Source organism: Gobio gobio (assembly GCF_949357685.1).
Source record: "Gobio gobio genome assembly, chromosome: 11".
Classification (NCBI taxonomy): Eukaryota; Metazoa; Chordata; class Actinopteri; order Cypriniformes; family Gobionidae; genus Gobio; species Gobio gobio.
In genome coordinates this window covers 36671550-36698723 of record NC_137104.1, presented here as the reverse complement: position 1 = coordinate 36698723, position 27174 = coordinate 36671550, and the positions used below count along the sequence as shown (strand labels likewise).

General features: G+C 41.5%; 1 protein-coding gene across 2 annotated transcripts in view; it reads right to left on the bottom strand.

Moving 5' to 3' along the window:
* Nucleotides 1-6189: 6189 nt before the first annotated feature.
* The window catches only part of tshz1 (teashirt zinc finger homeobox 1), a 35339-nt gene continuing 14354 nt past the window's right edge, over nucleotides 6190-27174 (bottom strand). The window contains exon 2 of one of the 2 annotated variants that reach the window (XM_079828823.1): nucleotides 6190-10860. In XM_079828823.1, coding sequence (XP_079684949.1) covers nucleotides 7481-10860 — 3380 coding nt within the window. In that variant the 3' untranslated portion in view covers nucleotides 6190-7480. The remainder of the gene's footprint in view (nucleotides 10861-27174) is intronic. The other variant, XM_079828824.1, reaches the window with a different exon arrangement.

Below are 27174 nucleotides of genomic sequence, written 5' to 3'. Positions count from 1 at the left end.
CTAGTTTTGTTTTCTTCCAGCTGCGCTTCCTTTTTTCTGGCTGCTCTCTTGAAGGCCCGAGTGTGCTCGTTGTACCACGGTGTTGGACTATTTTCTTTAATCTTCTTTAAGCGCAAAGGAGCTGGAAAAGAGAGAGTCAATAGTTTCTGCTGCAACATCAAGTTCTTCTAAGCTATCTGGGATGTTGAGGAGATGAAACTGATCAGGACGATTATTTATAATGTAATCTTTAGTAGTAGAAGTGATAGTTCACTAAGTATTACCAACAATGCAAGTCCCTGCGAGCTTTAAATGCTAATATTTAAATGAATGTTTTGTTTTGTTTTTTTGAATTGCCATGCTACAGCTTTAAAGTACCTTCCCACATTGAAAACGTAGTAGAGATATTTGTTGTAGAGTTACTTTTACTAAATCAAAGATACAAACATGACAAGTCATTTCAGAAATAGTAATACCCATCTGTCATTTAAGTCTTTCAGTTGTTGTTGATGAATACTGTATAGTAAAGTAAAGAGAAGAGAAGAAACTCTTTACACTTGCTGTACCTGTACAGCGCGAAGATAAACAAATGTATTCAGCCAGTCTAAAGCCTTTGAGAGGAAACTCAGCTGAATCTGAAAGAACAATCACAGAAATGCAACAACAAAGTCAGTTACTTTCTCTCAGCTGCTCGGGCCGTCAGGGAGTAAGAATACACATCTTTCACCAACGAATAATGGCACGGAAGCATATTTGTGCTCATTAATTCACACAGATCTTTCTCGTTCCCTGCCTTCTTTTTCTCACTCTCACTCGCTGACTTTTCCCTACATCAATTTAATCTGAAATTGCATACAAATCCCACAGCAACATTTGCAGAAGCTTGTGTCTCACAAATCAGTCTAGCAAAGATTCAAAATTCAATCATTTACTGTTGAGTGAATGGCAAAAAATCACTTCCAGCTGCATACAGACATCTTAATAGAAGGTCAGAAATTGTAAGAACTTTGAAATCTTTTTAATATAAACGCTGAAACAGGTTGAATAGAGTCCTCAGGATAATACAATCACTATGACAATGCCAATTTAAAGTCTTAATTATGGTATTTTCTCTATTATTTTTCAAGAATTCAAATAGGAGGGAAAAAACATGACAAACTCCATTAAAAAAAGGTTCTATATGGCACTAAAATTGGTTATTGGCTCATAATCATAGGGGAACCTTTTTAAGTGCTGTATAGCACAAATTTTGGTGCTTCAGTGGTTCTTCTGCGGTTCTTTTGCTATATAGCACCGCTACCATATACAGAACATGTTAAGATATGGTGCTATATAGCACCAAAAGTGGTTCCTCTATGATTACGACGAAGACTCACTTTTAGTGCCATATAGAACCTTTTTTTTTTTAGAGTGGGGTCATTATAAAATATTTTTATATAATTTAATATGAATCATTTCATTACAATTAAAAAACATTTTCTAAGGTGAGTCAATGTTATCTGAAAATGCTTACATCTTACCTCAAACCATAATCAATAAATTATAACATTAAATTAAAATCTTTCACAACATCATGAAACAATGTAACACTAATGAGATGTTCACATTTACATACTATTTTACTCTGAACATTACGTTTTTTTGTTGAAAAATAAACAAACAGATAAAAGCATATACATTTGTCCTATGTGAAAGTAATAAAAGTGATGAAGGGGACAAAGGGCCATTTGACAAATGTGGGGAAAAAAAGTGGAAAATAAAATAAAATGCAACCCTGGCTATTTCATTATTTACATTTCCTGGTTTAAGTGACACAATACAAATATTTGTCCTTCTATTTGGCACAGATCAGATATGACCCACAAATCTATAAGCAGGAAAAAAACAGTCAACTCAGGTGGACACCAACCACGATCACATGACTCTTTTCAGTGGCGCAGTCAGTGGAGGACGAAGGTTCAAACCAATGTTTTGCTGACCTTTAAAGACCGTGCGGAAAGCAAAAGCTTGTATTACCATTTCATCTGCGTCCATTGCAAATAGTGCCTAAGCTTTTCCGGTACAGTACGTCTACTTTGGGTTGTTTCACCAAGTATTAAGTGTAAATGCAGATATCGGATATGGGTCACTTTTAAAAGAAGATATAAGCGGGCCATCAAAAAAAAAAAGAAAGAAAAAAAAGGATGTAGTCAACAAATCAGAATTGGGCATTAAGACTTGCAGTGTAAATGTGGCCTTAATCTGAATGTCTCTTCTCAGATATCCAGCGATTTATCTACAGTTCACCTGTGTAGAAAACATGTGCCTTACTAAGCTGGACTTGTTCTTCTTCCCATCACACCCAACTTGACGTATCCTCTGCAACACTGGACTTGACTCTCTTAACCTCTACATAAAGAAGCCAGAGAACTTGTGGGCGGGTAACCGTCCGGGTTACGGCGCCACTCCCCACCGCTTTGCATTCGAGTGCAATACAGTGGCTGATGTAGCAGGTCGTCTCTGCTCTGCGAGAGTGATGAGCAGTAGAATAGACAGGCTGTCACAGCACACCTGTAGGCCTGGCAGTCGAGTCCATCACCGGGCTGAGCCTTCACAGAGATTAAAAACACTGCATCCATTAGGCCCCGTGTCAGCCGTCATTATTCTATAAAGAAGCGATTTTGTCACATCTCCATTCTTCAAGCCGCTATCCGCACGCAGATGAATAAGCGGGACGTTCCATCTCCAAACACGGCTCACTTTTGACAGGAACACAACCATTTGTGACGCCGTCTCCCCAACACTTCACACATCCGTTGGGAAGGAAGCATCAAATAAGTCTTAATGCAATGATCCCGCAGTCCATCACCTGATGGGACTCAAAGTTTTCCAGCCATATTTATTCTCGGAAATGTACGTTTCGTCCTAGAGCTGTCAATCAAACAGGCTCACAATTTATTCTGCCGTGTGCATTTATCTGACAGCCCTTTGTTTTCTACAGTGTTCAACTGTGATTCAATTTTACACATTCTGCCTTGTAGTTTGACAGCTGTCGTTTGACAGGAACACAGGCCTCATTGCGGACAGCTTAAGAATAACAAATTCAGTCTGGAAGTAGTCAGTTTTTAAAGGCTTAAAACATTTAAAATTGATGGAGGAACACTTTAAGGTGTCACTGTTGGTGCATTTCAAACTGCATGTGTTTTTAAAGTTGCGTATTTGACTCGAGGAAGCCAGGCTTTGGGGTGAAGATGAACGCAATAATGACAATCTTGTCATTATTTATTCGTTCTCATGCCGTGTTCCATGTTTCATCTGTGGAACACAAAAGAAGCTGTTTAGCAGAAGGGGTTATAAAAATAATGGTGACAGTCACCAAAAATGACAAAAAGCACCAGCGTGAACATTCTGCTAAACATCATCTTTTGTGTTCTAGAGAGACTGAAAGTCATATGGATTTGGAATGACATGGTGAGTTTTATTTTTTTAAGATGCCAATGAATGTTTTTGACCAAACAAACTGTCCATTTGGATGGATGCTTGCTAAAAGTTTTCTTTTACCATTTAAAATTCAAAAATACTGTCATTCACAGACAGCAATGTGTAATTTTTCCAGATTTCATTATTTTCAATCTTATTCCTCTCAGGAGAAAGTGTGCAATTTCGATAGGGCACATTTGAATTACGTTGAGGTCTCACCACTTTGCCTTTTGAAAATGACAAATTGTAAACAGTTAAAATTCATCATAGTCCCAATTTCAATGAATTCTTTTGTGTGGCATTATATTTATGCTTCACCGTCTGTCTGTGAGAGTGAACAGCAAAGAAACAGACTGAGATTATTTATTTCCTGTTTGCTTGAAGTGAAATAACAAAACATTAGACAAAGTTAAGCTGATGAATTTATGGTGATGAGTTGCATCAGTAATGACACTGATGTTTGACATGTGCTGTGACTTTCAAAATGCTTTCCTTCAACCCTTCGTCCATCTTGCAAGTGACAGTGCAAGTGAAGATCTGTTTTTCCCTCTAAACTACACTGATCAGGCATAACATTATGAGCACCTTTCTATTATTTCATTGGTGCCCCTTTTGCTGCCAAAACAGCCCTGACCCGTCGAGGCATGGACTCCACTAGACCCCTGTGGTATATTAGCAGCAGATGCTCTAAGTCCTGTAAGATGCGAGGTGGAGCCTCCATGGATCGGACTTGTTTGTTCAGCACATCCCAGAGATGCTTGATTGGATTGAGATCTGGGGAATTTGGAGGCCAAGTCAACAACTCAAACTCGTGCTTCTCAAACCATTCCTGAACCGTTTTTGCTCATGTGCTTTCGGTGGTTGACAGGGGTCAGCATGGGCACCCTGACTGGTCTGCGGCTATGCAGCCCCATACACATCAAACTGCGATGTATATTCTGACACCTTTCTATCAGAACCAGCATTAATTTCTTGAGCAATTTGAGCTACAGTAGCTCGTCTGTTTGATCGGACCACACGGGCCAGCCTTCGCTCCCCGTGTGCATCAATGAGCCTTGGCCGACCATGAACAATTTGGCCCTCGTCAAACTCGCTCAAACCCTTATGCTTGCCCATTTTTCCTGCTTCTAACACATCAACTTTGAGGACAAAATGTTCACTTGCTGCCTAATATATCCCACCCACTAACAGGTGCCGTGATGAAGAGATAATCAGTGTTATTCACTTCACCGCCTGATCGGGTATATGCATTCTTTCACAAACAGAAATGTATTGCTATTATGATTAATGTTCATAGAAAGTACTTGCCAGCGACATGTACAGACAAATCTTTTACTGCAAAAAATGTTTTTGCCACTTCTTACACTCAAAGTTGCAGGGCATTCAAAACCTCAGTGTTTCCGTTCTGTCTTCAGCATTGTCCCACCTTTGTGTTTGCCCTTGCATTTAACTTGAGCTTTAAGGCACAAATGTAAGCTGCGAAACCTTTTGTTTCTCATAGCATGTGAAATCTGCGCAAAGGCAGCAAGTCAATTCTTCGAGAGAGACCTGGCACGACCCCTTGATCTTCATGTGCGTCGGGACCCCAGATGTGGAAGGAAACGGAAGGCTTAATTTTATAATACACTTAAATCTGCTCCACACTCAGAAGGTTTGATTTCAATAACAATAATGTTTTCAGACTATTATATTGAGGATATTCCAACATGTGGAAAAGTTGCGCCAAAACCACGACTTGAATACATTAATAGTTTTAAATCTACTCCAGAACTTACACAAAGCCTAAACCTGCTACCTTAATGTGTACAAATAATTCTCTGGATGACAAATTTGTCTATTTATGCAAAAGTAGTTGGATACTTTCGGATTTATGTGGCTTAATATTTCTGATAGTTTGCATAGTTTGCATGCCTTCCGAATGAAAATGAAAAAGAATTATAGTAATTGAGGAAAGCAAAACTAGCAGATGGAGGCTCAGAATATTCAGTATGGGACCACTGGGAAATCAAAACATGCCAATTTGAGTGAGAGGATACTCTCAAATAGGGCAACTAACAAGGGGTTTGATACTGCAACTCCCCAAAGCGGCTTCAAATGGAGATTGAGATTATTGTGCAAACACTGCATATTTCAGTCCTTTCCCTTCTTGTTTCGTTTCCCCTCAAGCCCCCTGTGTCCACACGTATAATCACTCAGTAATTGAGCTGAAAAGAGTAAATCTTTGATTCCCACTAGAAATTGGGCATTTATTTCTAAGTCTGAAAACCCCGTGAAATGCTTGGAGTGTGCTTGTGTGAACAGGAGGGGGAAAAAAATGCAAATCTGCTTAAACTGCGTCTATCTGCCGATGTTTCACTCTGCTCTGCAGGTACTCACAATGTCGCAGTTGTCATGATTGCTGTAATTTACATAGAATACGTACAGGGACTGCACTAAGATCCTCCGGAAAAAAAAGAGGAAGAGCTGGATCAATGCTACAGAATCGGTCCTGAGAAGCCAGATATACAGGCTTTACGGAAAAGCGTTAAATCCACAAGTTCTTTGCCCGTTTTGGCTCCAGCGAGAGTCCTGTTTACTGGCAGGTTTTGTGTCTGGAAACATCTCTCATTTACATACAGCACGGAAAAGGTGCTGCATTCAAAGAATAACAAAAGCAAACACGGACAATGAACTTCCGAATATTTCAACTTTGGAGCTAAGCTAAAATAATTTCCAAGGAAAAGAGAGAAAAACACACACGAATGACCAATTGGAGAACAACATTAATCAAGAAATGCTTCAGTTTTTATTTTACAATTAAGGGACAAAAACATTTTTTTTTCTTTTTTAATTAAGGGAATTGATGGGACTTTTCACAATGGCATGATAAAACATTGAAATGTACTGGATTTCATGTTTTGCATTGCTTGGTTCCCTCTCATACGCCATGCATCAACAGTGATGCAACTCCTTCAGTCAATTCATATTTACCACATCAGAGAACTTAGTTCAACTAAAGGATGAATTGTGGTTCTACAGCACATATACTGCATATACATCTCTGTACATATTATTTCCTTTTTGTTTACTATATATAAAATGACAATATAAAAGAATGCACACCATACAAACAATGTTGAGCTGCGGCAATTGGCAAGATATGATGATGGAAATTTACACATCTTCGCTGATCATTTAAATATATGTGCTGTATATAAGATTTCAAATAAGTCTTTACAGGTTGAAACCAAAGCGAAACCATAGAAAGAGAAATAGTGGTACCAAAGCATACGTTTCAAATTGCTACAGTATAAAATGATACTTAACAACAAAAAAACAAAAACAAACAAACAAACAAACAAACGAAGATTATTAAAAACAAAGAAATGCCTTTGAAAAACCAAAGTGTATAATCATAGGCAGCCTGTCAAAATCTTCAATATCCTTCAAGGTTTCGAAGACTCAACAAAATCTACAATTCATTTTTTTTTTCACTTCAAAGGGTTGCAGTTTGATTTATGTCAAGCCAATATCTGAAAATCTGAGCTCAAATTAACAAAATAGCTCATTTTATAGTCATAGTCTCATTTTATACATATTCTCATAACATTCAACACTACAGAGTGCTTTAATGAAGTCAGTCTTTTTTGATGTGTAGTAAGTGTACAACGCAACTCATTCTATTCAGAAGTTCTTTTGCCATTTTGTTTTAGACCATGCCCATGGATACCATGTTTGTTTCATTCCCAATTCAACAGAGTACAAATTGTAAATTCTGTTTGAATATGAAGTCACTCAGAGAGAAAATAAAGAAAAAAAACATGCACATAACCGACACATATCAGATAAATACAGTACAAAGCAAGAGATAGAAATCAAGAGACTGAAAAACGAGGGCAAAAAAAAGCAAAAACAAAACAACAAAACAGATCATGGTCCAATCAGGCAGTTTCACGACAGAAGTTGGACTAATTTTGAAGGCTCAGTTCAGGCGCAGTGCAGTACAGTGATGTAGTGCAATGATTCTCAATCCAGTCACTTCACTGCCACCAGCCTGCTTTCCTTAGGCTTTTTCTAACTTTTCCAGCTCAGTAACAAAGATCAGATGGTCCTCCGGTGACTTTCCGTGCGTTTTGCTGAGGTGCAGTTTCACTGCGTGCTTGCTGACAAAAGTCCTATTGCACAGTTTGCACTGAAATATGGAATTAGAGTCCTCCTCAGTCAAGCCAAGGGCACTGAATGTCTTATCTGTGATCATTTTCGTGACTGCTTGCTGGTCTCTTATGAGGTCTATTGATAACTTTGAGAGGTCTTTCAAGCTAAAGCCCAAGTGGGACTCTAAGTGGTTAATGTATGTGGAGGGAGTTCTGAACTGGGAGGCACAATCACTACACAGGAACAGTGGCTGGCCCGAGTCTATGTTCTTCAGAAACTTGGTTCCACCTGTCCGCCTGAGTTGGTACTTGACGTTTGCCAACCAGTGGGAGATGGTGGTCATGGAGAGACCTGTAAACTTACAAATATGTACACGCTCCTGAGGACCTAGGTCTGTAATGATGTACTTTCCGTCAGGGGTTTCTCGAAGGCTGGACGCAAACTGAGCCTGAAGAATCAACAGATGCTGAGGGTTCCAGTTTGATTGCCTGCCTTTCCTCTTCTGAATGGGCGAAAGATCCTCCAACCCATCCTCAAAAGCACAGCCATCTGCATCTGACTTTTCGGATATAGAGGAAGGGGTTGACGACTTTGGCGTCAGGCGACCTGTGAGGTTCTTCACCATGTCAGAGATGTCCATTAGGGCATTCTCCCGAAGAGGAGATGAGACCGATTCAGTCAACGCTGACAAGATGGGTCGGGTGCTGTTCGTGATGCTGCTGTTGCTGATAACGGTGGATGAACAATTGTTTATGGGCCCATTGCCACTTTTGGATTTTGTCAAGTCCATGGGCTGATCGTCATCATTGTCATAATATCTGTTGATGGACTCGACTTGCTTGACCTGAGCTGGATTGTACATGGGCTTTTCCATCATGTTGTTGCTGATCTTGTACAGCATTGCTAATGGGTCCAGGAGTGGACTGACTGTTTTGGAAGCCTTACCCAAATGAGTGTTCATGATAGACTGCAATGCACTGAGAGGGTTGACTAAAGGCTGTTCTGGTGAGTGGTCAGTAATGATTCCCAAATTATCGCAACCATTGCTGACTTGTGTTTTGAGGACATCTGTTCCGTTCTTTACAGGATTATCTGCATGGCTTTCCTTGTATTCTCCTTCCCGAACCAAAACGTGGTCTAGGTCTTTATCTACCATTCCATTCTTAGTTGGCTTGCTAAGATCACCTGCTCTTGGCAGGTCCTTTCGGTCTTTGAGGACAGGAGAGGGTAATTCAGAAGTGAGATGTTTGGAAACACGTTCAGTTGATTTTTCATCCCGGTCTTTCTTTGAAGGGATTTTTCCTGTTACTTTCTCCACCAGCTCTTCCATTGCTAGGACATTGCTTTTATGGTTTGGAGGTGGCGATGGGCTGCTTGGAGAATGGATCAGAGTGCTGGAGTCAGAGGTCAAAGATTTCAAGCTGCTGGCGTTGAATGTTGGCTGAATCTGGACACTCTGTACAGCAGGTATACATGATTTCAGAGACCCTTGGAGCTGGTAAGCGGCATGAATGCTGGGATATCCACCCCAAGTGGGCGTACCGGTCTGAGCCTTACTGATTGCACTGGAAACTGTATTTTCTAATGACTTGAGAATATCTAGTCCCCCTTTAGGAGACTCCTCAAGATCTTCTTCTCTTAGATATTTGTAATGGCTGTTTTTTTCAGATTTTTCCACCTTCTCAACAGGATCCTCTTTCTCTTGCTTGATTTTTTTGTCCTCAGGTTCCTCCATTTTCTCCTCTTCCAGCTCCTTTCTTTCATCCATAGTGGACGGGTGTATTGGTGAATCAGGCTGCGACTTGATAGTGGGAGCTGGTAGACGTGTTGTTGTGGGCGGAAGAGGAATGGATTGTATTTTCTCTTCCACCACATGGTCAAACACCAATTGCTTTCCCTTTTTAGAGGCAGAATTTGTGACTTTGAGAAAATGTCCGGTCACCATCATATGGGCCGTCAACTGCTGCAAAGTGTCATGGGAACTCCCGCACTCCATACACTTAAGAATTTGAGCTTTTCGGGCCTCAAACTGCCAGGTATAACTTGCCCCGTTTTGGTAGCCATAGCGGTTATTAGCCGTGACATATGGGTTGGAAATCTTCTGATCTTTGGTGGGCGCAGTCTCTGCCAATGGAATGCCAGGGGTGCTGGAGATTGACTCAGGTGAGCAAGGAGACATCAGGTCTTGGAACGCTCGCTTTTTGGTGGAGGGCACCAGCTTTGAGGCAAGAGCTGGCATTGGTTCTTTGAGAGGCACTTTCTGGTAGTGTTTAGTTTTGATCATGTGGACACTCAAGTCCTGTAGGGATTCAAATGAGTGGCCACAATACATGCATTTCAGGACTTTCTGAGCATCTTCTTTGCCCTCCATCTCCATTAAGGATCGCTTCCGTGGTTTGGACCATTTCTTGCCCCGGTCCTCCTCCTTGTCCTTGTTATCATCACGGTAATGGCCTGTTTCGTTCATGTGCACCGTGAGACCTACAAGCGTGTCATAGGCTGCACTACAGTCCTTGCATCTGAACTTGCTGGCACCTGTAAACACAGGCCCATACAGCTTATTGTTTTGCCGGTACAGCTGCACTGTGCTGAAGAGACTTGGTTCAGGCATGAGGTGGTAGGGCGTATGCTGTAAGGTTTTAGCAAGTGCTGCTTGGTGCCAGTCATATGCAACACCCCCGCTGTTAGCACCATTGATGTTTCCATTGTTGGCATTGTTTAATGCTGTGGCTTTTGTAGAATTGCTGCTTGGCATCACATTTGTCTTTGTGCTAGCACTAGCATTGCTGCTGCTGCTAGCTCCGCTGCTTGTAATATTACTTGCATGGCTGTTCACAACACTGTTGTTCCCCTTGTGGCTGCTTGGAGTACTGTTAGTGCTACTAGCACTAACCTGCTTGCTTTTCATAATGTCCTTTGTGATACTTGACCAGGAAGCATCTGAAATCAGGTTTGCATAGACGGCTTTCATCTGTGCCAGGCTGTCCTGCAATGATAGTCCGGCATCTGTCTCCATGTCTTCAACCTCCTCTTTATCCTGGCCCTCTTTGGAGGAGGTGCTTTTGAAGTCAGCCAGGTGATCGCTGGTGTCGCTGAGGGGAGAGCCGTACCCGGCGTCTGGGTTAGTGCCATTGCTGAGTGGAGAATTCTGGTAGCTCAGCTGTTCACGCCCATCGTCTTCTTCATTGCACAGGTACTCTGCGTCCTGACCGTCTAAGGAGAGCCCGTCGTCCTGCAGGTGCTCCTCATCGATCTTAGCTGCCTTAAGCTCATCCTCCGGCACATAGGCTGAGAAAACAAAACAGAGAAGAAAAAAAAAAGAGATGAGACAAAAGCCCCCAAAAATGTGCATCTTTAACATGGATTGTTGAATAAGTAAATTCACTTTGCTAAATTTTTTGTTGCTTTAAACGAAATAGGTGTGGGAAAATGTATCATTGCATGTGTGTGTGTGTGCGTGCATGCCTACATAATGATTCTAAAGAGATTTTTTGTCAATAGTCCTGGCAGAGGACGCAGGTTTGCAATTATAAAGTGGCAAACATCCATATCTTGACTATGATAGATAGCCCCCTTCACTGCTGAGACTAACAAAGCTATCCTGTGTAACAGCTCAGCAAGGGTAAAGAGGGCAGAGGAGAGTCCTCTAAAGAAAAAAAGGTATCCAGACAAAAGTTAAATCTTTAAAACAGATGAAAATGAACGTACTAAAAAGGAAACATGATAATGTCTTGGAATTAAAAACTGTATACTATTAGGGATATTAGCAAAAGATATTTCAAAATGTAAAAATAGATGCATCCATTTACATCTAATACTACAAAATTACCTCCATTCCCCGCCCCTTTGTTTACATAAAATTCATTCTTAAATATTAACACCATATCGACTACTCTCTTGCTCTTTCTTGTCCTCCTTTTCCCTGTAGTTAGAGGGCACAGACTGTGTGTGACATTGATCCAGTTCTCTCATGCACTAGCCAAGCTAGACTCCTCTGAGTGTGAGATTGCGTCTGAGTTATTGCCAGGGATGCAGCACGGGGTGCAGCTTGCCTCAATGCTGTTGGCAGAGGCGATGGAAGTTCTCGCAGCGAGTCATGCTAAAATGCAAGTGGAAATGGCATGTCATGTTGTCATGGTCCATGCTGTACTAACTCTCAGGGAGTCAAGAGTGTGTGCAGCCACAGGGGGAAAAGGAGAGTGAGATAAAAGACAAGAGGATGCATAACCACCTTTAGTGCACCTTCCTTCTAGTGCTAGATATTATATTTCAGCACTGACCGATAACCTTGGGTGATTAGCGGAATTTGTTTTTGTCTCAATTCCAAATTTGTCAAGATTTTTTGTTTGCAAATGTTAAATACTAAAAATAAGTCAAATGTATATGTTCTAGGTAAAGAAGAAGAAGAAGAAGAAAAAAAAACGAAGTTACTTAATAGGTGTATTGATTAATGTTTATGCAGATCAAATTTTTTTTCCTTGGAATAACATGCAGGGATAAAATGTGCATTAAAGATATAGCTCATCCAAAAATAAAAAATTCTAAAAAAATAAATAAAAATAAATCACCTAATTACCATGTTGCTCCAAAACTGTATGATTTTCTGTTGCAGAATGCTTTCATTCCGTGCAATGAAAGTCAAAGTGGTCCAGGTTTGTTTTAGAGGCCACTGGCTTTCATTATTTGGACAGTTCTTCAAAAGATTTTCTTTCGCGTGCAAGTCGCATAGGTTTGGAACAACACGAGTTTGGGTAAATTATGAAAGAAGTCATTTTTAGGTGAACCGTCCTTTTAAAAAAAAGTAAATAGTGTCATTTTGGATTTAATGTTGACTTTAAATTGCTTTATATGCATTTCTGTACTATATCGGCCACCCTAGTCTCTAAACATTGGCATCAATGTCTTCCTCCCTAGTCGATAATTTGACCAAAAAGACCCAAGAGATTGATAAGAAGCAGTTAATGCATTGATTTTTAACAAAAACCGCTACGGGCCACGAGTGCGTCTTTCAGAAATACACATTCATGCTTATTTGTGAAAACACGGCTCTTTTTTGCTCTGCATATTACTGCTAAGTGCACATTTATTTCTCAAGGTAAAAAGAGGATACTGAAAAATGTTGCCTACACCACACACTGGAAAATGCTTATTTTCCTCAGCTAAATGTGTGGTAATAAGATGTACTGTCAGATGTATTACATGGGGGGGAAAGGAACAGAACAATAATGTTCACAAATGTAAGGTTTCATGTTTCAGCCACAAAAAGCTCCTTCACTCTATTGTGTGCCGACAGAGCTATGACAGAAAAAAAAAACGGAGTGATAGCCCACTGTCGGCACCCACAGCTGCAAGACAAAAAGAGGGAGAGAGAGGGAGAGAGAGAGAATGCTACTCGTTTAATTCGCTTAATGAAAAGAGAATAAAGGTCCATGAGACCAAGTACTTAATGAGGAGCGGTAGGATTAAATTCCTGTTTCATCAGCTGGTTTCGATCTGCAGTGGGAGATAAACAAAATGAGCTCTCCGTCATCGAAACACATCAAAGTACCTCTCGTGTGTGTGTGTGTTTGTGAGCGTGTGCATGCATCTTCACAGCATGTCCAGCTATAAAAAAGCCTCCCGTTCGCTTTGTGAGAGCGGTATTGTTACTATCAGCCATTTTGAACACAACACGAGAAGAAAAGCCACAACAACAGCCTGCACAACTGTGAAGGCAATGGGAAGAGACAGAGCAGGAAAAGAGGGGAGCAGTAGAGGAGATGGGAGTAAAGAGAAGAAAAAGAGACAGGCAGCTCTTGAAGAGTTGTTCCTTTATCTCAGCGAGCCACCAGGAGATGTCTGTCCGAGATGCCAAGATCCGTCTCGGTGGTTGAAGCAGATGTGCTGTCAGCTTCAAACGGCGTGCAGCTGAGCACACGTAATCAGAACGGACTCCGTACCTGATGTTTGTAAGGTGCCATTTACAGCTGCGTAGAGGAAGCTGTAGGGGCGTGAACAGCTGGGAGAGCGGTGTATGTGGCGTTCCCGTTACTGGGATATTCTTAAAGGACGCCTTCTGATCCGGAGGAATCACTGATTCCACCTCAAGCTCTCCGACGGATTTCAATCCGTCAATTCCTCTGAGAAATCAAGTAGGCGGTGTAAAGCGAAAAGGATTTGGTGAAATAAACATTACGAACTGTCAAATAAATCACTTATCCAAATATCGCTTTAAAAGAAATGTTCACGCCGCAACACGGTTCAGTGGATTGAAGCCCTGATAATTCCCCCAAGTCACTGCAGCATTTAAGACAGCTTATCACGTTAAAACAAAGAGAGAAGTTTTTCATCTTTGCTGTAATTACAGAGAGAGTGATAGAGGGGCCGAGAGAGAGAGAAAAGTGAGATGGGGGGCGCAGAAGAAAGCCAGAACGAGAGGGCTTTTTTCGCAAAGAGATGGGCAGAACCTGACACTAAATCGAGCGCGTCTTCTCAGCCCCTGACACCGCGTGGCATCTGACAGGCATGCGCATTGGCATGTCACTGTCCTCGCATCAAGCCGTCAAACACGACTTGGCAATTTTTTGCCATCTGCGTCAAAAAAAAAGGAACCCGCCAGACGACGGCAACGACAGCTCACACTTAATAACCCAATCAGAAGTTTGACTGCTGACATCTCTTATCGGGGGCCTGCTTTTAAACATCACGCCGAACAATAAGAGAGGGATTAAGAGGAGAGGAGGGGGGGAGGGGCTTGTTGTGTTTGTCAGTCAAAAATAAGCCTGCATTGTACTGTCGGGAGAAAACGACACAGATAAGTTGTTAAGAATACACACAATTAAGCGAATCAATAGTTGCTATAAAAAGAAGATGCTTTTGATGTGGATGAGAAGGAGAAAGAGTTTGATTTACTGAGTGAAACCGGCATTTTCCATGGATACAAAACAAGGCCTGAAACAATTACTTCCCTTCCCCAATTTAGTTTTCTATGAAGTTTGAAATCTTATACAAATGCATGCATATACATACACACGATTCATTTACATTTATTTAGATATAAATTATAAACGTACATGTGTCTATGATAACACAAATTTACATTTGCATAATAAAAATAATACAAAATAAAAAACGTACATACACACCATTGACTGATTTAAAAATAATACATTGAGACACCTGGTCTGTTTCAGTAAATCTTTTAAAACTACTCGACAAGAATGATCTCATCTAATTAATATTCATGAGCTAAGCTGAAAATATTTAGAATGTGCACCCTCCCACCCCAAACAATTTTAACATCGCTCTTACGCCAATGTGCTTGAGCGTCTTTCAAACACAACACACCAGTATGGAGAGACAAGAACAAAGGTGTGTATGTTCTTGAGTGCCCACCAACATCTAAAACGATCAGCCAGAGCACAAGGGCCTTGTGCTTGTGTGCATGTATGACGTGTGTGAGATGTGAGGTGTGTGCGCGCGAGCGTGTATGTGTGTTGTGCAGGAGAGCGTGGCCATCTGTGTCCAGAGTGGAGCTGTCACTGTGGCTGCTGAGATCTCACTGATTTTAGACAGGTGACAGCAACGGGACATGAGCAGGACATACACACACACACACAAGCAGAGCTCACCGTCTCAGCCAACAAAGATCAGCCGCAGAGTGAACCTTCTTGCTATAGACACCCATGACACCACACATACAAACACAGCCAGTGCCAGCTCTTAGAAACACCACCCACATACGAGCACTCGACCGTTGAAGATTCGCATACAGTTGCCCAACAAACAGCAGAGAATTAGCAAGCCGTGACTCTAGATGAGATTGAATCGTTTCTGCAAGCGAAACTCTGAAAATGCACATTACACCTCTATTTATTATTGCTTTAGAGTTGAAATAACAGGAAATGAGACAGATTCGATTCAAACCCACATTTTCCAAGACTTCTGCAGAGCTGCTTTATAGTTGAGTCAACGAATTTTGCAACATAAACTCCTGACATTAAACTCAAGCAGAATAACGACACTATTGACTTCTGTTGAGCTGCTTATAGTTCAATTTAACTCAATTGATGAACTTTACACAGATATTGAACTGAACAGCTCTTTTTAGAGCTGCTTTACAGTATAATTCGATTGTTATTTTCCAGTTTATTACTGTGAAGCTGCTCTGAAAATCTGTATAGTCTAAAGTACTTATTTTGCCTTAAAACATTGGCTACGGAGGCAGCTTGCTGCGTTTTTGGAACAGAGTGAATTTGGCGGCCAAAAACATCTGCTGTTCTTCAAAAATCCATCCTTTCTGCCGCTTCCAAGCAGTCTGCTTGACAAAACCAGGTCTGTCTGATTGGGCTGGCTGGTGCACTTGAGAAGTGTCAGGCCTAAGTGTTCAAACTTGAAGAGAGGAACGAGAATGCTCGCGGACAGAGCGCAGATGCCGATGGCCTCTCCTTCCTCGACTGTCACGGTGCGGCCCACCGCCGCCTCCCTCTCTCCCCCGCCTCCTTATTTATTTATTTTATTGAGGAGGAGAGGGGGCAATCACTACAGTCATTTGCACTACTAATGTCCAATTCTGCCTTCCCTCAGTCGGCTGATTTAGCCGGTCAGAGTGGTTTTGGAGTGTGCAGAGGAAAGCCGCGCCGTTTACCCGACATTTTAATGGGAAAACTGGCAAGTCTTATTTGGCTGGCCGATGTGGTTTGTCACTGGGTCTCCATTACATGCCACTCAACTTTGATGCCTTTGGACAGGGCTGATCAAACCATGTCTTTTGACCTACGCAGCACGCTGAAGGCAGACAGGGAGAGAGATGGAGAGAGAAAGAGAAAAGGAGGAGGGGGAGGGGGGCAGGACACTGAAGGCTGTAAATAAAATGACATTATTATTTCCTCTGTCCTATCATGTAGAAAAGCCAATTATGGTAATGCTCTGCATGTCAGTGAGAATGCAGCAATCTCTCTCTCTCTCTCTCTCTCTCTCTCCCCTTTTTCCAGGGCAGTTAAAACAAGGCTTCGGTAGCATGATGCTGCCTGCCCCAGTCCACTTGGCCTGCTGCAATCTGGCAGGGCTGTCTGCGGAACTGGCAACGGAAATTGCACAGTTTCTAGAAATTAATGCAAAGTGTGTATGCATGTTACAACAATCACAACTACTGAGTGAAAAAAACAACAACAAGAGTTTACCAAAGTAAACAGTAGACAATATGCTGTGATCCATGTTAAAGTTAAGAGTCCAAAAATGAACATTTCATTAATGAGATGTAAAATGATTAATATACATTAAATACCAGTGAAGAAACAGCATATTACGTATATTTACCTGAATAGGGTTTAGTGTTTTCTCTAACATATTAGTCAAACTACACAGGTCATTACGTACCTGCATCCTCATACATTTCTAATATATTCCTTTTGTGCCTTAATGAAGAAATTACGGCACATTAGTGACAAACTTTGTAACTTTCAGCCTCATATAGGTTTCTAATATTATCATTTGGTGGCATAATGCAGAAATTATTTAACAGAGTAAAAAAATCTAGGCACCTAAGGCTTCTAAAAGTTAATTATTAACGGAGTTAAAGGTCACGACAAATGTTTTCATTGGTTAGGGAGTTGAATCGCTCGCGTCACTTCTTCAGTGAGAGTCAGGCTATCAATTCAATTTCAACCACGTACTGTTGCAGCTCCTACTAAGTAACTTTGTTTTAATTCCCATTTATCGCTTGGCAAGTGTTCATTTTGGACCCTGCCTGTAAACCCCTTTTGCACTCTCTTCATTCCGTTAATTCAGAACTGTGAATAATGATCGTTGTTTCTATTCTGTGGACACACGTTGATTGATGGCTGCTGTTCAAAGTAATAAGGGCACCGTGGAGATGGACAGGTTTCTGAGGGGGGTTTGGCTTGTAGATCTGACCCCCACCCTCTCTCTCTCTCTCTCTCTAGCCCAATGTGAACCTAGGAGAGGAGAAAAGCCTTCACATTTTTCACCATCTTCCACACAATCGTCCTCTTTGAGGACTTCCTTTGTGCTCTGTCTCCGGGCTTTTTTCGTCCCTTTTCTCAGCGAGACACATCTAACTTTATTACAGACTAAACAAAAGAAGGCTTTGAAGTGCAGACGGGCGTTTTACACGGACCCTGCCCACCTCTCCGTATCCGCTGACAGTGATTTGTGCTCCTGCGGACACTCTGGAGTAGGCTCTCTGAATTAATATCTGCTTTGCCTCTTTAAGCATCTCTTGTAAAAGGCTGGCCCAGCCCCCTCCCACCATCCTCCGTGTGGAATAGGCCACCATATGGCGGAATAGCTTCAGGCCCCTGAAGAACTGGTGTGGCATTCCATTCTGCGCTCCAAATTCATCTTTTCGCTTTAGATACTTCCGGACGAGTATGGATGGAGATATACAAGTAGGGCAACAGACCGCTCCATTAAAAATACTGAGAATTACATGAAACTGAGAAAAAACAGAAGAAAAAAAAACAGGAATAAACAGTCTGATAATTGTGCACTGATGACAACTATGATTTTAATGACTGATACAGATTGCATTCCCTGATAATTAGCTAAAAAAATTTTTTATAAAAATTGATATTTATATCTATTGTAGATTAATTTAATGCTTGACATTTTCAACATTTTAGAATACTTGGGCATGAAATTTATTTATTTAAGAAATTTATTTATTAAGAAAAAAAACTGATCAGATATCACAGGTGTTCATAAGCCCATTAACCATTAAAAATGATAAAAAATATCATTTTACTAATGCTTTCTGTATCTCTTTCAAAATATATATATATAAAAATGGTTTTGTTAAGTAAATGAACAAACTAAAATACTACTGTGTAAATGCTTTCACCTCACCTTGCACTGAAACACTATAATATCACTCACTTGCTCGCTAACACACACAGACGCGCACACACACGCTCCAATGTCAAGTCCATACTTATGCAAAGTGCGGCCTACTTTGTCATTTAATTTTTAAAAACCCTAAGGTCGTATAACACACTTTCCCTGTCATTTGCAAGTACATTAACTCGGTGGCCATGCGACAGCCAAATTATGCTAATGGGCTGCTAAAATGGGTCATATAGACAGTGCGTTTTACATTAGCTTCAAACAATAGGGAGGGAAGAGCAAAGCAGAGGTGACAGCAGCACCGGGGGAGTGAGACGGGGTCTGTCTCCTTTAGCTGCCGTTACGTCCTCATTCAGAGCAGACTGTGAATGGACATCTCACGGCTGCACAAACCACAACAAGGCGCTCACGTCCTGTCATCCCCCAAGACTGCTGAACGGCGATATCAAAATGCTTGCTGAATAATGAAAGGGCTCAATTAACGAATTATTAACAGCAATTTACTTTACTTAGGTAATACACCCTGCGAGTACGGAGAGGTCAGACTTATTTTAAGGAGAGGAAGCGCAAGTGCGAAGCTAACGTTCGCTTAGCTACTTCGATATAACATGAATAGCTGTGCTGCTTGTAGAAAAAAGGGAAGAGAAACATGCAGTTTACGTTTAACACTTGATGCTTAACTCGAGATAAAACTAAATTACAACGGACTGAAAAAGTAGGTAGCATAAACTAGCACACATGCTACTATTTTTTTTCAAACCATGTGCTAAAGCATTCATCACGCCTACAAAACTAATTCAAAATTGACTTCAATTATTTTTTTCAAGTAATAACCTAATTGGTAATGACACTTTATGAAGCGGCTCAGATTAAACAACAACAAAAACATTTCTTTACTCATTCACAAAAAATAAAAAGTCAATTTGTCAGACACGTACAGTAATATCTTCCTGATTGTATCACTAAACGTATTGTAGTGGAAGCTAGAACATTGTTGAAATTGAGTTTAGACTCCAAGTAGCTTATTAGCATGCATATTACTAGGATAATGGCTGTTTATTAGTGCTTTATTAGTGCATATTAATGCCTTATTCTGCATGACCAAACTTAACAACTACCTTCCTAACTATTAATGAGCAGTAATTAGGAGTTTGAGGAAAATGTAATAGTTAAGTTAATAGTGAGAAGTGGACCCTAATGTAAAGTGTGACCGAAAAATTTTTAAAATTGCCAAAATAATATTGAAATGACATTTTTTAATTCTCACAAATAAGGAAGAAGCAATTAAACGCCAAAGATAAACACAAAAAGTTAAGCTATTCTATTATATCCTTTTTTCCCCTCTTTAAATTTATCCTAGGGGACAGAAAAGTTCCTCTAAGTGAAGAATCACCCCAAGACGTTTCCAGTCTGACTGAAGCAGCTGTGCTGCGTGTTGTTATTGCACGAGCTCCACACAGTGAATTACGGAGAGCCGAGTAAACAAGGAGAGGCTAAACGAGTGCATGTTAGCTAATTAAACAGCACTCATGATTGCTGAGTAATTGAAGGTGCCTCAATCTTCACCTGAATACTTCCACAAATAATTACCTTCTTGTAATTAGCACTGTTCATAGAGTGTTTGTGTGTGACACGCATCTGATACACAGGTGTGTTTCAGATGGAATTGAACAAATATCACAACAAATATTTGAATGGCTTGGAAAATTAATGAAATTGAGGTAAATTAATGTTTGTAAACAGACATGTTGTTTTATTGTAAATATATTCCATTCGTACACAATTAAAATGCGTTTTTGATAAGCAAGACCTGTGGTTCGCATGAACTAAGGTGAAGACTACGCTAGCAGTCAGATGAAAGAAGAACGAATATAACAGGCCTGATTTCCAGGGGTTCTGCTTGATCCTGGTATCTGAGGGGTGAGAAGAAAAAAACCCCGCATGTGCATTGCAATCAATAATGACTTCAATAAGTGATTTTTCCAACCATCCACGCAGCTGTCTCTAATAATCTCCTCAGCTGTAAAATAAACACAAATATTTCATATTGTTTGTTTATCCTCAATCTCCTGCTGCTTCTTCCTGCACTGCAGTGGTATTTTTTTCGGTTTCTATATATTTCTTGCTTTGTCTGTCTTTTTTTTCCAATCCAGGTTTGGTCGAGAGGGTGGCGGGCCGTCGTGCCGTCAGGCGCAGTCAATAAATCACCTTTCGCCGTTGTCATAGAGGAGCAGCCCAGCCGTGAGACAATGGCCATTATATCCTAAGCACTGCAGTCTCGTCCCCATCTGGCCCTTTATGGGGGAAACCACTCTCGGTTGAAAAAAAAAAAAAACGCTTGCATTCAGTCATGCAGGTTCAAAAGCTTCACTAATCCTGAGCTAAACCTGAAGGTTTGGAGTCCAAACACGCAGCCCGTAGATTGCGCCTCCCGTACGCCGTGCCCTCGCTGAGAAACAGATAACACGCCATCCACCCTGGTGCTCAGAGACACAACAATGTCAGAACAGACAGAGAACCCCCATGCGGAGGGAGCTATGAAGGAAACCGAGAGTGCGAGAAAGAGAGAAAACGAGGATGAAGGAAAGAATTGTTTTTTTTTTCTTCCTTTAAATCCCCCAGCACAGTCTCTCCACTAGGCCATCACCTGAGCCGAGTACCTGACAGAAAACTCACCAGCCCAAACACACACACACACACACACACACACACACACACACACACACACACACACACACACACACACACACACACACACACACACACACACACACACACACACACACACACACACACACACACACAGCAGCTGCTCCCATTGCCTAGCAACTACCAGTTGATAGATGATCCTAAATATGGATAATTACCATAAATCAGGCTGCTCTGAAAGAGAAAAGATGAAAAACAGTAGAGCCTGCAGTACAAACGCTATGCAACCCTCATCAACACGCTGCTGTCTTCCTCGGCTCTTCCCTCACACTCTTCCTCCTTCATTCCTGTCAGACTGCAGAGAGCTTTGGCTCTAAAAGACAACTTTACCCCTAGAAGGCCTCAGACATCAACACCAATCACTGTTGAAGAAACATGAGCATCTAAAACAACTTTACGTTGGAGCTGTGGCCAAGTGGTTTGCAAGACACAGATTCTTGGTTCTCATGTCAATAATTTTTGAATTTGAATCTTGTGATGTTTCCCAACCGTTACCCCATTATTTATAAAAGTACCAAGAAAAAAATCTAGCAGGAATGTGATACACATGTTTGTGGCTGTTGTGCTATTTATCATGAGCTAAAGACTTCCTGTCAAATCTTTGACTGAAATGCAGCTGTTTTGTGAGAGGTGGGTTGTTTGTAATCTAATCTGGAGTGAATCAGAGGAAAACCAGCCGTGAAGCAAGGCTCCGTTCAGCACCTGGGAGCGCGGCAAGGAGAGCGTCCAGCAATCGCTCAGTGTGATAGGTTCCTAAATCTGAGGAGTAAAATATGACTGCAGCAAAGTACAAACAGGGTTTGATAGCAGATCATAGATTAAGGTCTAAACCATAACAAAAGTGATTGCGATGAGAGCACTTTGTCGGAAAAGTTTCTCGAAAGAGGACACTTCTGATGAATGGCCGTAATCAACATGCGACTACAGAAAATAATTCACAAATCTACAGGCTGAATCTCAGGAAGCAGGACAAAGAAAATTGCGAACGAAGGAAGGAAAAGAAGATGGTCAGCTGAAAGAAAGAAAGGAGTAATAAAAAGAAAGAATGGAAAGACGTCACACAGAGGGACAAGAAAAAGTGAAAAGGACAAAAAGCACCTCCTCTCTCAGGCCGTGACCTCACCAGTTCAGTCTAGCTGAGTCTGGTTGTACAATTACCCATCAATCAAATGTGCCAGTGCCGTCATCCCACCCCTCAGCTAACACACACACACACACATACATTCCCAGAGCCTGACCCTTCCCTGACCGGGAAACCCTGCACATGCGAGAGACAAATATGGGCACCAGCCATTCGGCGGAGATCCCCGGACACACACGTTTAGATACATACAGCGAAACGACAGAGATCCTGTAGGATACAGGCAAATATGGCCAGTTAATGTTCATTGGAGAGCCCCTTCACACAAATACACTCTGGAACGTTGCCTTTCAACATCCTGTAATGCTATAGGAGCACAGAATTAAAAACATTATTCCTGATTTCCTTTTTTTATATGATCTGTGATGGAAGCCCCCGAGGGTCAGCTCACTGTAAACTTTAGCAGCTCTCTGAAGACCAGACTGTTACTACTAGATATCAGGTTGCGCTCCAAAGAGCATCTCTACACTAGGGAAAAAAGGGGCCGGCATCATAAATAATCCTCCATACCGTCCCATAAAACAGACGGCTCTGCGCTTCCCTCTACTGTCTACCCTTCGCTCCCTAAACGACTAAAAAAATAAGTGTCTGATGTCATCCGTATTTGCTTGCTTGTTCAATTCATGCCTGCTCCAGGAGGAGATTGTTGGTGTGGAGTATGCCCTTGGTCTGCTCGGGGCAACTGTTGGCTCCTACGTCAATGACATCAGTGAGGTAGGCGACAAAAAAAAACAAAAAAAAAACAGATGAGCTGGAGGCAACGTCACAGTATGCCAAAATGCTACAAATTTTTTTTTTTAAATAGAAAATAGTTAATGCAAATGAATAGCTCAACTGGCAGAGAGCACGGTGCTAAAAACGACAAGGTCACTGGCTTTTATTACCAGTGAACAAACATTGTTAAAATGTTTATCTTTAATGCATTGTAAATCACTTTTAAAAATAGTAAATAAATAGTAAAATTTATAATAATAATAAAATTAGATTGTTTCTTACAATTTAGTACAATCAAAAATGTTAAACTTCCAATGTCATACACTCAAAAAAAAAAGTGTGTATATGTAATGAAAAATAAAAGACAAGAACCGTGGCTAGAGATTGGACAGAAAACAATGGTTAGAAAGGATAAGGAACAAAGTTTGAACCCACATGAGCAACATTGCTTAATGTATAAGAGCACATGCGTCATCTGCTGCAACTGCTCTATATTGTCCACATTTCACAATAAGGAAGTTATGTGTCTTGTAGAACATCCCACCTTCCTAAAGAGAGATGATGGCTAGATAAAAGCAGCAAGGAAAACATGTTGCTGTATCTAACAATAAGCCTCACCTCAGCTTGGACACCACGAGAGATTTAAGCTGAGGGATGGAAAATGATAAATTTGTTGGTTGGTGTCCCGAACACTCTTCTCTGACCCTGGGCCTAGCCACACAAAGAGCTGGAAACTCGTTCTTTTTTTCCAGAAGCTTCTGTGACGGGCGTGAAAGTGGGCTGAGAAAAGAACGGAGTGTATGGAGGGTCCTGAGAGGAGCACTAAATCACGCAGAGGCCCACATCACACACAATCAATAACAACACATCAGAGAGAGAGAACGAGAGAGAACGAGAGAGAGAGAGAGAGAGAGAGAGAGAGAGAGAGAGAGAGAGAGAACGAGAGAGAACGAGAGAGAACGAGAGAGAACGAGAGAGAACGAGAGAGAACGAGAGAGAACGAGAGAGAACGAGAGAGAACGAGAGAGAACGAGAGAGAACGAGAGAGAACGAGAGAGAACGAGAGAGAACGAGAGAGAGAGAGAACGAGAGAGAACGAGAGAGAGAGAGAACGAGAGAGAGAGAGAACGAGAGAGAGAGAGAACGAGAGAGAGAGAGAACGAGAGAGAGAGAGAACGAGAGAGAGAGAGAACGAGAGAGAACGAGAGAGAGAGAGAACGAGAGAGAGAGAGAACGAGAGAGAGAGAAAACGAGAGAGAGAGAGAACGAGAGAGAGAACGAGAGAGAGAACGAGAGAGAGAACGAGAGAGAGAGAGAGAGAGAACGAGAGAGAGAACGAGAGAGAGAGAGAGAGAGAGAGAGAGAGAGAGAGAGAGAGAGAGAGAGAGAGAGAGAGAGAGAGAGCGCAAAAAGCTCATCCCTCAACACAACATGATATTCCCAGGCAGAAACGAAAGCATAGCAAAACTCGCTAAACCTTCCAGAAACAAACTACCTCTCCTTCCACTCTCTCTCACTCACACACACATGCAATTAAACTTTCACAGCCTTCCAATTGCCCTCTAACAATACGCCGTCCCCCCCATCTCCGCTCTCTTGTTCTTCCCCTGCACCTAAATAATATTCACCATGATAAATGATGCCATAACTCCGATATCCACAATCAATCTGGCCTTTAAAGACACATCCATCTTGTGTAATGTTGATGGGGGACTCAGTCAAACGGAGAGACGTGACTGCTTTGCTGACCTGAGAATGGGGGGGGGGGGGACCAGCGGCCCCACTGACTGATGCCTGTCAGCTCACATCTGGCTGCAAAAATAAATTAGGCTTATGAAGACAAATGAAAAGGCCTGCCCCGCCACCGCAAGGGAGGGAGAAAGGGAGGGAGGGAGGGGAACGTGAGGAGAAGTGGAGGGGAGAGAGAAAAGAGAATTTGTGAAAGGAAGAGCAGCAACCTGCTGAGAGAGAGAGAATTCCTCCTAAAGGGAAGATGACGTCGTATGGCACCACGTACAAATGATGATTTTTATTCATTTAATCTTGTTCTTTTCCATCTTTTATTCATAGTTTTCATATCCTGAGGAAAAGAGCTTACAAACGACCTGCGAATAAAGTATCTGAACGAACTAATTAGTTCTAACTAATTCGTACTTGGAATGAAGATTCGTACTCTGGATAGATGGGGAGAAGGAGGGAATGGAATCGGCCATATTCGTTTTCGCACTATGACAATGTATAATGTAAAAGATATGCACACTGATTACCACTGTTCTGGGAGTATGAATCTTTTGCTTTGAATGTGAATCTTTTGCTCAGAGAACGATTCTTTTCTCAATGCACGAATCATTTGCTCAGAGCAGAAAATCCATACAGAGGGCGAGCCAGATCCAACTTTACATCACCCACACAGCACAAGCAACATGGCTCCATGCATCAAAAAATGTGTACTCTAAGAAAAAGTTTTACACTAGGAGCAGAAAACTGCTACTTTGATTATGAATCTTTGCTCAGAGCACAATTTTTTTTTATCTGATAAAATTATTCAAGCTCGGAGGAAAAGATTCATGCTCTGAGTCTAATCTGGCTCACTCTCAATAAGAATCTTCTGCTCAAAGCAGATGAATCATACTTGAAACAGAAGACTGGTACTAAAAGTACAAATCTTTAGAGCACAAATCTTTTGCTCAGAGCAAAAGAGTTGTACTGAGAGCGGGCCAGATTCAAATTCGCATCACCCACATAAGCAACATGGCTCAATGTATGAGAAGACTGGAACCCTAAGTACAAACTTTTGATCAGAGTATGAATCGTCTGTCCAGAGATGAAGATTCATACTGAGTAGACGTCGCATCACCTACATAAACTCCATTTGCCAACTGCCATAACTCCACTTTATGGTTTTATCGATCTTTACATTTAATAATAAGGATGTTATGCATCTAATTGGCAAAAAGATTCATGCTCAGAACAAAGATCTGTATGAAGACTCATACTTCATAAACTCACAAACAGGATCTTTCCTTTGACGTTCTCTCTGGGTGGGGAATGCGAAGATTCCCATGACAGTCTTTGAGTCATTAAATGTTTACAGCGCGAGGATCATTACACACCACATATTCAGAGCTCGTTTAAGGGGTCGAAGGTCGGCCGCGCAGCGCTAGAACCCGGAGCTCAGAGTCTGTGGAATTCATCTATTCCCGCCCCTCAGAGTGAGAGACAGAAAGCACATTTTGAGTGATGGGTGAATGTGCCCTGTAGAGTAGTACACAGCGGTGTGAACTATATTTGACCCCTCTCCTTCCTGCTCTCTCTCTCTCTCTCGCTCTCCTTCTCAGCTGGTGCAAGTAGACTTAAGAATGAAGTTTGCTCGAAATGATGAATGGATTCCAGCAGAGCAACGCTCGCGCAATATAGGATATCTGAGATCTTCAGCTTCATTACGCCGGGTTTAATCACTTCAAAATACACATGATTCCGTAATTAACACAGGAATTATGCGGTTGAAGAGTTACTACTGCAAAACAGCTTTTGGGAAGAATAATACACAGTAAAAACTTTGAAAGAGAGCAAGAGAGAGAACGGGAAAAAGAACAGCAAGTTGGTGTGTAGATGACAGAAATATTACAGACCCATTTTTTGGCAACAGGCGAGCGGCGAAAAGGTGGGAGGGAATTGTGTGTGAGAGAGTGAAAGAACGAGAGAGATGGATTATGTGTGTGTGTGTGTGTGTGTGTGTGTGTTGTGGATAAGGGGGAATGAACTCTCCCAGGCTTTGTCATATGAGTTTTCCCAAGCTCTGGCCCCTTTGATAAATGACACATGTCATTCTGTCAGAGTGTGACAGTCCAGCTGGGAGGGCCTCTGATGTATGGCCGCACTGCAAAAGGAAATCAAGCTTTTCTGGCATGGACGCAGACCATGCCCTTTATATAAGGTCCCTGCTTTCCTACACGGCTGTTTTTTCTTCTCCCATTCTTTTCTCCTCATTTTTTTGAACGCGAAAGGAGAGCCTTTTATGAGCAAGGACATAGAGCTGAATTTGTAGATTGATTTAAGGTTTGCGGTGGGGGAATAACAAACCCAGGTCAGATGGATTATGGGTAAAAGGCTTTAATTCCACAGCTCTGGGGTTTCTCTTTACCTGAGAGGAAACAAACACAGACACAATATCACTACTAGTACTACTAATACGG